The following is a 14,006-nucleotide window of genomic DNA, read 5'->3' on the forward strand; positions in this document are numbered from 1 at the left end:
GTAAAATTGCTTACAGTAAATATTGACCATTTAGTTTGTAGTTTTTCCATCAAGCAATAAACCAAATCGTATATAGCAAACACCAAGTTTACAAATTTTAATTTGACAAATTTCTTGTTAACAATTACACCTACATCTGTGGGTCACTCATCTATACTTAGATATTAAAATCAAACTATCTCACCAAAACTTCCAAGAAAAATATTTTAAACTTGACCTAGGCGCTGAGACTACCCAGCTATTATCAAATGATTAATCACAACTGCAGTTTCTTGGTACTTCTATAAGTATTGTCTTTTTTAACAAACAACATGCCATATAGACTCATACTATAATGGTTACTACACATGGACAACGGGGTGTGAAACAAAAAAAAAAGACAATGTGAAGACTTGAGTATAGTAATTGAATATAGGAGCATAGGATTCTTAATAATAATTTCTGAAACAGAAAATTCAAAAGCTGGTTCTCGAAATATTAAAAAATGAAGATGGAAATCAACATAAATCAGTCATGAAAACATATGAATAGTTTGAAAATATTGTAATAAAAAAGTAGAAAATGCAGAATTAGCTAAAATGGCTCAGAACTAAGACAAAAATTCAATACTCACAAAATAAACTAATATTGGGACACGAAAATATAGATATATATGAGAAAATGAAAACATATATAACACTATAGCATCATCAATTGATGAGACAAAAATAAACACAATGGAAATTAAAAGCCCGAGAGAAATGACAAAAAAATAAGTGGAACAACAGAATAATTAATAATAAGGAAATTAAGGAGAAATTTCTAAATTGATAGTGTAAGAAATAAGATAGATTAAGAAGAAGAATAAAGAGACTTGAAAACACACATTAAAGTGAAGGAAAAAACCAATAAAAATAGGATACAACAAATAACTGATGTGGGGATAGAAGGATGGGAAACCTTAGAAATAATTGAGAAATATGACAAAAAACAGTAAATGGTGGAAAAAATCAATAAAAGAAGGACATCATCTTACACCATAGTATTTCCTTGTTCTAGATTAGATCTGCATTAAAATTTCCACAACAAAACACTTTGGAAGATTTTAACTACTACAAAAAGCCAGGATATTGTAGAGACAGCTTCATTAATGACCTTTCATCACTTAGCAAACATCAACTGTAGTGATTAGTTCTACTTTTGGGCTGTGCAAAGGCAATAGTTTATGTATACAAACATATATTTAAAAAGTAGTTTTCAAAGTGAAATTAGAAACAATGACATATTAAGAGATGGAAATCTTGTAGCCATTGTTTCTAATTTAAGAATTATTCTTTATTCAATTTTAATATGAGTCTAAAATTAGGATTAAATTGTTTGATGGAAGTAAAATATGGTGTAGTGTAGTTCAAAGCAACTAGTATATGCACCTGTTTCCACTGGTATATGCAACAACAATATCATGATCTTCATCAATTCCTACTACTGTACCAATGCTATTTAAACATTCAAACATTCCGTCAGTCCATCCACCGTGTCCATGTTGTAAGGACTGAACTATTTCCAATTCTAAATCAACATTCACCTAAAACAAAAAAATCGACTATACAAATAAGCTGAGGAATACGTGATGATTTAATCATATTATATGCAGCACCTTGCTAGTCCCATGCCCTCAGATGCCAAAAGTACAGCAACATGCTTAAAAAAATTCAAAGAAAACAACAGATAGTACTACTGGCTGACTCAATACCTATAGACTTACTGGTAAGGAAAATAAATTTTACATATGGTGAAGATAATGCATCTAAAATAATGGAGAGCCAAAAATTTACCAAAGATGATTGGACAGTATGACAGACAAAGGTAGCTGGACAAAAAGATTAATTCCTAATATTACAATTTGGTTCAATAGAAAACACAAATGTATAGATCATCACCTGACACAGCTACTCACCGGACATGGATGTTTCATGGTTTATTTTTACTGTTAAAAATTACAGACTTACTAATTTATTTCTACCGTCTTGAAGTGGACGATACGGCAGAGTATACCTTTTTGTCATTTCAAAAATGGCAGGAGGAATGTACCATACAACAAATTGGGAGATTATTGTCACCAAAAAATATTGTTCATAAAATCATAGTTAGCAAAAAAGCCTGAAAAGCCCTATCTGATATGGTGACAAAAAAAATCAATTGAAAACAGAAATATTTAGTAGATAGACCAAAATAAGTCTAAGCAGTATGATAAAGTAATACTTTTTGGTAGTTTTACTGTCTATTGAAAAGCAAGGAGAGGGTTTTTCAGTTTTTAATGAGTAAAAATCCCACATATCCTCGTATTTCCTGTAGCCGAAAAAAAGAGTACACAAATAATTATTAGATTATGAAAAATAAAACTTTGTGGGAATCTCAATTTGTAAACAAGTAACTTTTAATTTCAATACAAACATATATTTGCTACTATTATAACATACCTGATCTCCAATCTTTAATCCAGGTGGGACATTCCTTCCATGTCCGTGTTCTCCTAGACAAGGAAGGTGATCACGATAAACATTTTGACCTTTTGCATCATTTACTACTTTCAGATCTGCCATTCCTTCAAAACCTACTCTATACAAATTTTTGGAGCCGTTATCCCAAACAATGTAAGCAGCTGATCTAGGACTAGCGGCTGACCAATCTTGGATTTCTTGAACCTAGAATCAGAAGAACGCAAATTTAAATTCAATTTTAATGGCTTTCTATGTGAATCTACAGAAGTGAATATTATAATTCCAACCATGAAAATCTTACAACTAATAATTAAAACAAACTATATCAAAAAATATCATGTAATCCTGAACAACAGTCTGCAAAAGGTGACTACTTTCAGTAAAAATAAAATGTATATTTTTAATGAAGTTACCTTTCCACGACGACCATTTCCTCCATCTTGATCTTCCCACTGCCAGTCAACCCCTCGTACCACTCGAGCACCTGGGAATATACCACGAATAGCAATCTTCTTGGTTTTCCTACGAGTTTCCAAATAAACACGTTCACTACCTGGAGTGGTTATACGATAGAATCTGTGTCTCAGCTGATGTTTGTCACCATGATAACAAACAGAACATAAGTCGTAGTTTCCGCATTCAGCACATTTCCATCGAATGCCAAAAATGGGCTGCTGTCTGCAGGTGTCGCACATTGTTCCTTCATGTTTGACCCCTGTTGGGGCACTGTCTAATATCCTTAGATCATACTGCCCTGAACAACGATAATTAGCAGCTGTTCCATTGTCCCAGACTACAACAACTTCATCAGGAGATTCAAAATTTCTTACTGTACCAACATGCCCTTCTCCTCCATCCTAAAAAAGAAATTGGTATTCTTTTGTACCATTGAAAAATTATCTGGTTAACAAAATTTACAAATATTATTAGAAAATAACAAATTGTTGTCCTAGTAGTAATAATTCCAATCTGAGCCTTTTTACATTTAAAATAACTCTCATCAAACATATCCATTCCATTTAACAAATCAATATGGGGACTATGTTTAATAGCAGCTTGCTAATCTCATTATATTACTCATTAAATTTTGTATGAAGATATAGTAACAATTATATTTTATATTTCATAGCAGTATGTTACATAGGGATTCTCCTACCATATGATGGGAATATAATCAAATTTTGGATATTATGAACTAGTCTATTATTAGCAATAATCAAGATTGTTTGTCAGAATGGTAGTTGTTACTAGAAACTTGGGGCATTTTTCAAAGAATAAAATGTGCATATGCAAAGAGATATCCTACATATTATTATTTTTATTATTTGTTTGTATATACTGAACAAGAATTACAAGAACATACTGTCTAAGAAAAAAATAATTTAATCTTTTATTTACAATTTCATTGGGACAGTTTAATATTTGACTGGGATGATTCTAACAACAAGTGATATTCAGCTATACATAGAAAAATATATATTGTCATAATGAATCTCCTATATTGTAATTTAAATAATATTGTTTTTATTTATAATATGATTCTAACCTGCTTTCCCCATTTCCAGTCTGGTCCTCGAATGACTCGAGCACCGACACCCTCCATAATTCTCGGATTGCGTACTACTCCTGGGGTAGTCCCAACAGCGTTAGCAATTTCCATTTTTAAATGAAAATTGTTTAAAATTTATTTTCCCACGAAAAACAGTGAAAGTTTTACCCACGCACTACACCACTGCACCTACTACAAACAAGTGCACACTTTGACATGGAGTCATAAAATAGAAATTTTTGACATTTGACAAATATCTCTTCATTTTTAAAAATAAATCTGTCATCAATGAACTAAAGTGATAATAAGTCTGTTATTGTATTATAAAATGTTATTATTTATTCAGCATCATACCCTTATTTTCAAATATAAGAGTAATTTCTAATGAAATTCGCGGGCGAAGTAGAAATTTTGCAATTTGCAATTCAAGGCTAAAACCGTGCTGACACGGTCTACAAAGATTGCAAGCTCCAAGTTTTTTTATTTCGTGCCTTGCATGACACATGCCCGCTAGGTCGAATTGTTATGTTTCACATTTTGATTTCAAATAATCTGAAGTAGTGCTTCTCGAGAAGAAATTCATCGTTTATTTTTGTATCCATATTAAATAAAAAGACCAACAGGCCATTTCGAGTCACGTGATTTGAAACGTCGGCCATATTGTCGTGGTGGACAAGCAAACATTTAATTCCATTTGTGTATAGATTGTTTCGATGGCTTTTTCATTGAAATGAATAACTTTGGGCAAAAACATTAGAATAAAACACCACTACTGATAATAATCTTAATGTAAATAATGCATTATTTTTCCCCAAAACAATATGGCGGCTGGTTCTGACGTCATCGCGAAATGACCTATACATTATATCTAAAGAGAAATTATCGGTGAGCTAAATCTGATGTAGATTTGAGTCATAATACTGAAAATTCATATACACATAATTGGTACATGAGAATTTCAAGACCTAGAGTTGCTTTAAAAGCATTGGACCTGTACTAGTATACACATCATTGGGAACGGCTGCTTATACACTACTTTGTTTATTTGTGACTTTTTGACAAACTGACATCTGTAGATTGACAAGAAGATGACAAAACTTATGATTGATGCCTATAATTTTTTTATTGTTGGAACTTGTATAAAATGTATTATATTTCAAAATTTTGTCGAATATGTGTCCAAACAAACGTAGAATTATTAGATCTCGATACTTTAGATTTCGACAAAGTAAAATTGAGTGAAAAATTGCAGCTTTGCACCAGAATGGTAAAATTATCAAATTTTTATGTCTTCATAACTTATCGATTTTTTGTTTAGGTTGTAACAAGAGAAAGTTTTTCTTCCGAAATATGCCTGCAATGTATTTCCAAACTTAGAACGTCCTATCAATTTCTTGAAATGTGTAAAAAATCAACAAAAAAATTTCATGATTATTATAAGACTTTGCTTTCAATGGACGATAATGAAGAAGATATAAAAAACTTTGTGAATACTGATTTACATGTTGTGGTTAGTCCAATTGAAGTTGATAGTTATTATACAATAAATGATAATATTGAAGAAAATGAAATGCAATCTACCAGAGAAAAGCGAAAAAGAATTACAAAAGAACAGAGGTGTTCATTGCTCAAAAAATTATTATCAAACCCAGAACACAGCAAACAAACAACGACACGAAGCTCAAAAAAATATATGGGGTTCTATACAGCACCATCAGAATCATTTATTGGTGGGTTAAAAAGTATAATAAATTTCACAAAAAATTATGAATTTGGAGTTGGTTTAGACAATTTAAGCTATGAAGCTACACCTTTGGAAAAGTTGACAGCGTTCTCAAATCAATTTTTTAGAACAGATTTTTCTGAATTTAAAAATACAATCTTGTATATAATAGAAAATAAGGACAATCTATGTGATAGTGCAGATAGTGAAGATGAAGAATATGTTAATATTACTCATCAAGAAGAAACCTGGCACTCTAAAATAAGTAACAAAATATTTAAAGGTAATTATACTCAAAATTTGTATAAATGTTTATTACTTTATGACCCTGTAAGTGGTAGACAAAACAAAACAAAACTTAGGTTAGAGATACCTCAGTGAAAAATAAAAGTTCCTAGAATTTAATCTTTGAATTTTGTTAATTTTTTATTTCTCTACATATGCAATTTAAGAGAATATTCTCATCATTAACCAGTCTTTTTTTATAATTGAAAAACAACATGGTTTATTATCCCAAAACTGTGTAGCATTGAAATTAAAATTATTTACTTAATAAGTTTTTGTCAATAAATAAAAAAAGGCACAATACATTTTTTTAAAAATCTGGTTTCAATTTCAAAAATTTCATTTTTTTCAAAAAATAATTTCAATTCTTTGTATTTTGATTTTTGTCAATTGTCAGTATCTGGTAAAAATTTGAATCCATTTTTATATAAAAATATAGTAGAATTGAAAATTGTGGTCTTATTTACAAAATTAACTGAATTTTCATAGAAAGGTGTGTAGTTTTCCCTCGATGCAATTACAGTGGAAATTCAATTATCTGCTCCCTAATATGAAAAATGTTTACTAATTTATCAGAACTATCAACTGTGATCTAATAACTTATATTTTTAATTTACCATTGTCAAATATTTTATGCCTTAGACTAAATATAAATTCCATTTCTTGGTTACCAAATATTTTAAACAAAATGAATTATGTAATATATATGAATCTATAAGTATATTATTTCATAGCTTAGTTTACATTAATTTTGTATAAACATTTCTTTATTCATAATAAGTTTTTTTGGTATTTTTTGTAAATTCCAATAGTCTATGATTCAGAAATTGAAATCAAACAATGTAGAATGTGTATTCAAGACTGTCCTAACCATCCTCACAAAAACTAGTTTGTCCATAACTCTTAAGCATGTTTACCCTGAAACTTAGAATTTTTAAAGCAATTCTAATTGCAGGTGTTTGTTATTCTTGGTGTATCTACATATCTTTTGTCCAGATTCTTGGGTACTGTAATGGGTATATATTAGACTAGCCTTTGACAGCTTACATTTTAATAATTATAACAAACATAAACAATTTTTCGGCATTCATTTGATTATCTGAATGCTCAAAGAAAATTTGCACTGTATAAACTTAAAAGGAAGAAGGCAAAGAGTTTATAAAGATCAGAGTTCATCTGAGGCTAGTGAAATAGTATATAGTGTGCTGCAGGGCTCAATAATTGGCCCACATTCAATCATATGATGATGACCTACATTACTTTGATCCTGCAGCAGCTACACATCTAAATTATTCTTGAATATTTCATAGCATAATCTGAAGCTGAATCCAAATAAGACTGAAGTTTTGCTGTTTTATTCTCAGAGACGTAGAGTATATTTGTAACATAATTTAAAATTGAAGTTGGGTAGTGAAACATTGGTAATAAAACAATTTGCTAAGAACTTCGGACTAATTCTATGTTAAAAAATTCTAGACCTGTTTATTCAAGGGAAGAACTTGTTTTTCGTGCAAAAATACATAATGTACGTGTGACATAAAATCTGTTAACTATGCCCTATCATAAATATGCACTTTTTCAAAGAACTTTCACATGTTTAGCTGTCAAAGTTTATAATGAATGCTCTCCATGAGGACCTTAAATTGTGTGGTATAAATTTTTTAAAATCCAAGTATAGAGCAATTTTGTTTAGTAAGCAAATATGTAACTAACTTTTTTGGGGCTTTTGTAATTATTTAATAAATTTATAGTTGAGACTGCATAAAGTTCTTTTGCATAGTTAAAGAACTGGAAGTGGTTAGGTAGAAGAATAACATATATGTTAAATCCTGCCACTCCTGTTGCATGATGTGTGTATATTATATACTTTGTAAATTGTAGTGTGTACACATATTAGACTAATAAAGACGATTTATTATTATTATAATATAGCTACACACTAAACTGCTTATAAATTTTTTAAACCGAATTATTTTTGTATAATACTCAGTATAATTTTGTCAAATAATATTTTTTTCCATATAATTTTGTAATAGCAAATAAATTTTTTGAAGATTGTGATGAGATGTTGGATGAAGCTATGCATCAAAATGTAAAAGAGGAAACAAAAGAAAATATCGTTAAGTTTGAAGAAGTCATCGTAGAACCTGATATAAAAATCAAAACTGAAATGGAATATGAAGAAGGAGAATGTCAATTGAATGATAGTTTGTTAGACTCTAAGTTACAAATAAAAGAAGAAAGTGAATCTAATGAATATTGTAGTAACTACACAAGTTCAATGAACTATAACAGTGATTATAATAGTGATTACACAAGTACTCCTCCATTAGCATTAGAAAAATTAAATTCTATGATGTCATTAAACAATTTTGTTGGTAATTATCAGCACAAGAGAAATTTTTCGCCAAATAATGTGAGGTGTAGGACTAGAGATAATCCTTATATAAATCCTTTGTTGAAGCAACAATTTTTGTATAGAAGTTTTAAGTGTGATAAGTGTAGTAGGTACTTCAAAAGTCCTGGTTATTTAAAAGCACATCATTCCAAAGTTCATTAATGAATGATGGATTTATAATAGTTATTGTTTACTATGTAAATATTTAAAAAAAGACTCTTAATGGGGTTGGTTTTTTTTTGTTATGGCTATCTAGGTTTTACCTAAAAGCACAAAAGTACCTATTTATTAGACAGTTCTAAACTTAGTCTAGTTTATTTGTTATAAAAATTTTTAATTTTTATTATATAAAATAATGTTTTGTATGAGTATAAAATGTTGTTATATTGGTTCTAAAGATACTATATTTTTGATAAACTGGGATAAAAGTCAGTGGCGGCGATTGGATGTTAGAAGTAGAGGGGCAAATTTAAATCTAAATACGGTATTATGGGAGATTGTTTCATGTTGTAGTTTGATTTTTGCATATACAGGTGAAAATAAAAGCAGAAAATCATCAATTATGTGAGGTAGTAAAACTTTTGACGATTATATTTTCTTTTGTATAAATCTTGAAACGTGAATTTAAAAATTTCTAAAATTGAGTAAACTTCCAACAAAGCCATTTACTTTGAACTTTTAAAGTTCGTTTTGAAACACAAAAAGCAACTTTTATCCGTCAACTGAAATGCACAAAATCATGTCTCTGTCTTGCATTTCTTATTGTTTACCGTACAATGTAATTCTTATTCTTAGTCATTATGACTTTCATCTATGACTAATAGAGTATTATCAAGGAGCTGCATAAATACATGGATAATTTATGTTTTACCAATGTCTTACAAAACCAAAGATATAACTATTACATACAAAGAAACAAGTATAAATAGAGCAATCGGACAAGTATAAATAAAATTAATGAATAAGTACAAACTAAGGAAGTATAAATGAAAATAATAGACAATAATTCAATTTAACATGATACACGTCTTCTCAAAGTTTTATTGCTCTAAAACAACGCTACATAGCTTGATTTCCTCCTGGCATACATTTCCATGGATTTCTCTTATTCAAACATTTTTAACCGCATCATTCTCAATGGTAGTACAGCTAAATTTGATAAACGTTGTTGGGCCGTTGCAGTTCACACAGTGATAATCAAAAACAGTTGCAAAAGCTTAAACAAATTAGGGAGGATATCCTGGTTTTGAACATTTTCAGACTTGAATCGAGAAATTAAATTTGGCACAAGATCACGATTAATTTGGTCGAATTTATGTTTAATTTTTGAAAATACATCATTTTCTGAGCCTAAAGTGTCAAAAAATGTATGGTTCGATGAAGATTGCAGACAAGCATTGAGAAAAAGAAATGGGGCAAGAGAATTGATTTTAAATAATCTGCCTCATGAAAGAAAAAGGAAGTATACAGATCAAAGGAAAATCGCAAAACAATTTGCAGAAGTAAAAAACGGAAAATTTATAAAAACAATTGAAACTAATGGAAAAACATTATATAAATAATGATATAAGAAATTTTTAACAAGATACAAAAAGAAGCAAGGGATCAGTCGTAGTTGGGCACAGATACTATCGAAGTAAAAACTGATGTCTAATAGGATGCAGAAAAAGAAAACTGGATGTTTGGAGGCAATACTTTGATGAATTGCTAAATGAATAAATAGAGGAAAACGGGGAAGATATGTCGTAGGAAGAGGAGGAAGAGAACCACCAAACCCCTATAGTAGAAGTACCAGAAGAAATTTAGATAAAAAATATGAAAAATAATAAAAGTGCCAGAATTAATGGAAAACCAATAGAAGTAATAAAGTGTGGAGGACAGGCACTGCAGAACCGGATATTCAACATATTAAACAAAATCAGGGAACTAGAATAGATGCCAAACCAATGGGACAAAGCAATTATTTGCCCCATACATAAGAAAGGAGTTGAAGCTGACTGCGGTTACTACAAGTTACTACTACAAGTTACTTTACTGGATTCTGGTCTATAAAGTGCTAGCGAGAAACTTTGTAATACATAATCCGTGAGCATCTCCACCAGTTATGGAGTCATTTGCTTCAATATTTTCCTGAGTGCGCAGTATATCTAATAAGTGTTATTGAATTGCTTTCAAAGCTGCTAAACCTACTGCTTTCGAAGATATATCCTTATTTGTTACCTCTTTGAATGTATATTGTTGTGGCAAATACTGCATGTCTTTTAGGTGAAGCCTTATTTATATTTTCCACATAAACTGGGAAAGCGACTGTTCTCCTAGACCTTCAATCGCCGCCAGTGATAAAAGTTGGATTAGAATAAATTGAGGGAGTAACCATTTTTTATATTGATGTACTTTAGAATTATTGAAATCATCAAAAATCTTTCACGGTCTTATAAAGTATAAAAGATTCTCTAACAAAAATAAGTAAGAGATTTTTATGAAGCAAAAATTATTATCATATTGTTTTTACAGAAAATCTATTTTTGTTTTTCATTCAAATATCTTCAAGTAACATAAAATATTTTGCATTCATTCTAAATCGCTCGCTGCCTAAAATCTTCTGTCTGCTCAAATTTCGAGACCTGTGTACATTTTTATAAAGTGGTTACCCCCTACAAAGAAATTTTCATATTTGAATAATTTTGTATTTTGATGAAATTTCTGTTTATGTGATAAAATATATAAATTGTCTTTTCTGATTATTAAATGAAATCTATATTTATTAACAAGCGCATCTGTGAATCATTTCTAAGGTTGTTTAGTAGCTTTCACCCTATTAGACTTTTTTGTTAGGGTTGTATAAAAAACATTTTCAATGCTGCGAACCTAACGACTAAATAAGATAGCCAGGAAACAGTTTGGAATGCATTTCCATTTTTTTGAAGAAAAACAGAGTTCATAAAACTCTAGCAAGCAGCCAAGGACCGTCCAGATCATAAGACTTCTTATAGGACCAAAATTATCTTCCTGAAATTACCAGACGTTTTTTGTAAAACCAATTAGGCACTTTGGATTGAACCTTTTGACATCACTAGATTTGCCCAATTGTTTGAACCCCACAATTAACGTAGTCCGCAGTTCTTATCTCCTCCATGCACCAGGTCGTCCGTGATGCCCATAGAGTGGAGATACCGTCTTAGACGACCGTGTCAACACACCAGTCGAATTGCTCGAGTGGAACATTGGTTTGGTAAGAGAGACATCTATGTATGCATTAGATTGTTTCTTGCCAGGTGTGTATCCATCTCCGAATAACCTGCATTGCAAACAGACTGTTGTGAAACGTAATAGCAACACTTTTGGCTACACCAAAAGTGAGCTATGAGCCCATTAGCGGATTTGAATCCCCAGTGTCACACATGTCGAATTTTTTAGAAGAAATAATTCCTGCAGTAAAAACATTCTTCTAAGGAGAACCTACCACTGGAAGCTATCTTGCTTCTCAATAATGCGCCGGATCATCTGCTTGATGAAGACTAGCAAACCTTTGATGAAAATTTCACAGTTTTGTACATCCCATGCACAGCTCTCATCCAGCCAATGGACCAAAACGTTATTCAAAATATAAAAATAAATTATAAGAAAAAACTTTTGCTTCCAGTATTTGCACAACAGGAATTGGAATTGGAATGTACTGTATCCGATGTACTTAAGAAGGCCATTATGAAAGAAGCTGTTTTTCATTGGCTGAAAGTTGGCACCACTTAAATGCAAATCTAATCAAAAAATCTTGGACTCCCTTGTGGCCTCAATCAAACATCGAAGAATATACAAACGATGACTGTGAACACGAAGATGAGATTCCTTTAGTTTTTTTTTTCGTTGATAGAGTCTTCTTACTAAACAAGGATGACCAAAAAAATTGAACCTCTTATTGATTATGAAATAACACAAGAATGTAAAGGCGAAAGTGAAGAAATGTCTCACGTCGAACCAGTAGTAAGCGTCTCCAATTCAAGCGTGGACATTCCACCAACCTCGTGACATTTCTACAGGTCCTTATTCGCGTCTCAGTTTCGCGCATAGACTCCTTCCTCTCCCTTGAGTTCTATGGTAGATTCTAGGAAGTCTTATCTCTTTGATAAGAGTTAGCCAGTTGGCTATACACTCTTAGTTTCTTGATCACTTGAATGCATATGGAAAGCAACTAATCTTACTAATATTATAAATGTGAATGTAAGTTCGTTTGTTACGCTTTCATGCGAAAACTATTTAACTATCATCGTAAACTTTGTACAGATGTTCTTGGAGGTATTAGAAGTAACATAGGATACTTTTTATGAGAAAAAAATTATTTTTCACGTAAGATAAAAAAGATATATGACAAAAAATTTCAAAATCTAGCTTCTTCAACGCGAAGCTCCAACCCAGAGTACTGTAATACCGTTGCACTGTATTACCAACGGTCACGTCAATATTGACTATAGTTTCAGCTGTTTGGAATTTTTCTATAATTATTGTTATTATTTTCTGTCATTATATATATATATATATATATATATATATATATATATACATATATATAAATAAAATATAATTTAATTTTTGAGGTTAGGTGTCATTTTTGTGGTTAGATACTATTCATTATGATTCCAATTATTCCCACTGACCTTCCATTCCAATTCAAAAGGGTTCAGTTTCCCGTCAAACTTAGCTTTGCTTTTACTATAAATAAAGACAGACAGGCAGACATTGTAGGTAGCGGGAGTGCATTTAGAAAAGCCATGCTTCTCTCATGGTCAACTATATGTAGCCTCTCGTACCGACATTAATACTGTGCATCCAAATCTTTTTAAATTGTCAAAATTCAATATTATTCCTTTTTTTACAGAGAAATATATTTTAACGTTTGTTGTATTTCAATAAAATATATTTTAAGTTTGTGAAATTTCATTTTATATAGGAATTTTTAAAAATTGATAATCTCAGCCACGCAATAAAATATAGTAATCAAATTATATTGATTAATTCCTATTCTAATGATATACTTATTTAATTGCTTCAATGCAAGCGAAGCCGCGGGTAAAAGCTAGTATATAATAAATTAGTCTTACCTGAAACTAGACAACCAGTTTAACTTGGGAAACATTTTTATTTATTGGAGCTTTTCTCATTAATTCATTACTATTTTCAATTTTTATCAAAGAAATCATAAAACAAAAACTTAAAAAGTTTTATTCGGTTTTTTTTTAATTGCATTTTTTTACGTGACATTTATTAATGTAGGTGTATTAGTACACGTTGTGTTATAAAATTGGAGCTGGAAAACCGTATATTTCTAAAAATAAAACCTATTCATAAATATTATAGAAAGTTCAATTTTTGGATACTTATTTTTCTGGTGATATATAGCTCATAAATTTCATGTATGTTAAATCAACACTAATGTATAAATGGGTGACGTGTGACTTTTTCAGAAAAGAATTAAATAGAATTGTTCTATCTAACCGGTCAGGTAATGTTTGGATATGATCGGAGTGAACTGATTACACATTATTTGGATGACTTTCATTGTTAAAGTTCTATGCT

General features: G+C 30.5%; 2 protein-coding genes across 3 annotated transcripts in view; one reads left to right on the plus strand and one right to left on the minus strand.

Moving 5' to 3' along the window:
- Positions 1–4,260, minus strand: part of LOC130902798 (E3 ubiquitin-protein ligase MIB1) — a 763,066-nt gene extending 758,806 nt beyond the window's left edge. The window contains exons 1-4 of the mRNA XM_057815129.1: positions 4,027–4,260; positions 2,894–3,337; positions 2,460–2,684; positions 1,410–1,564 (exon numbers count right to left, since the gene is read on the minus strand). Coding sequence (XP_057671112.1) covers positions 1,410–1,564; positions 2,460–2,684; positions 2,894–3,337; positions 4,027–4,140 — 938 coding nt within the window. The 5' untranslated portion in view covers positions 4,141–4,260. The remainder of the gene's footprint in view (positions 1–1,409; positions 1,565–2,459; positions 2,685–2,893; positions 3,338–4,026) is intronic.
- Positions 4,261–5,086: 826 nt separating this feature from the next.
- Positions 5,087–11,209, plus strand: LOC130904010 (uncharacterized). 2 transcript variants are annotated; one of them, XR_009060801.1, is made up of 4 exons: positions 5,087–5,296; positions 5,348–6,035; positions 8,092–8,919; positions 9,005–11,209. XR_009060801.1 is itself a non-coding variant. In XM_057816494.1 (3 exons), the coding sequence occupies exons 1-3, from the start codon at positions 5,174–5,176 to the stop codon at positions 8,595–8,597; spliced, it is 1,317 nt and encodes a 438-aa protein (XP_057672477.1). In that variant the 5' UTR covers positions 5,098–5,173; the 3' UTR covers positions 8,598–11,209. The 2 variants fall into 2 exon arrangements, 1 of the variants encoding a protein (XP_057672477.1); XM_057816494.1 differs by having other exon boundaries at positions 5,098–5,296; positions 8,092–11,209.
- Positions 11,210–14,006: the final 2,797 nt, after the last annotated feature.

The sequence above is a fragment of the Diorhabda carinulata genome, chromosome 2 (genome assembly GCF_026250575.1).
Source record: "Diorhabda carinulata isolate Delta chromosome 2, icDioCari1.1, whole genome shotgun sequence".
In the NCBI taxonomy this organism is placed as follows: Eukaryota; Metazoa; Arthropoda; class Insecta; order Coleoptera; family Chrysomelidae; genus Diorhabda; species Diorhabda carinulata.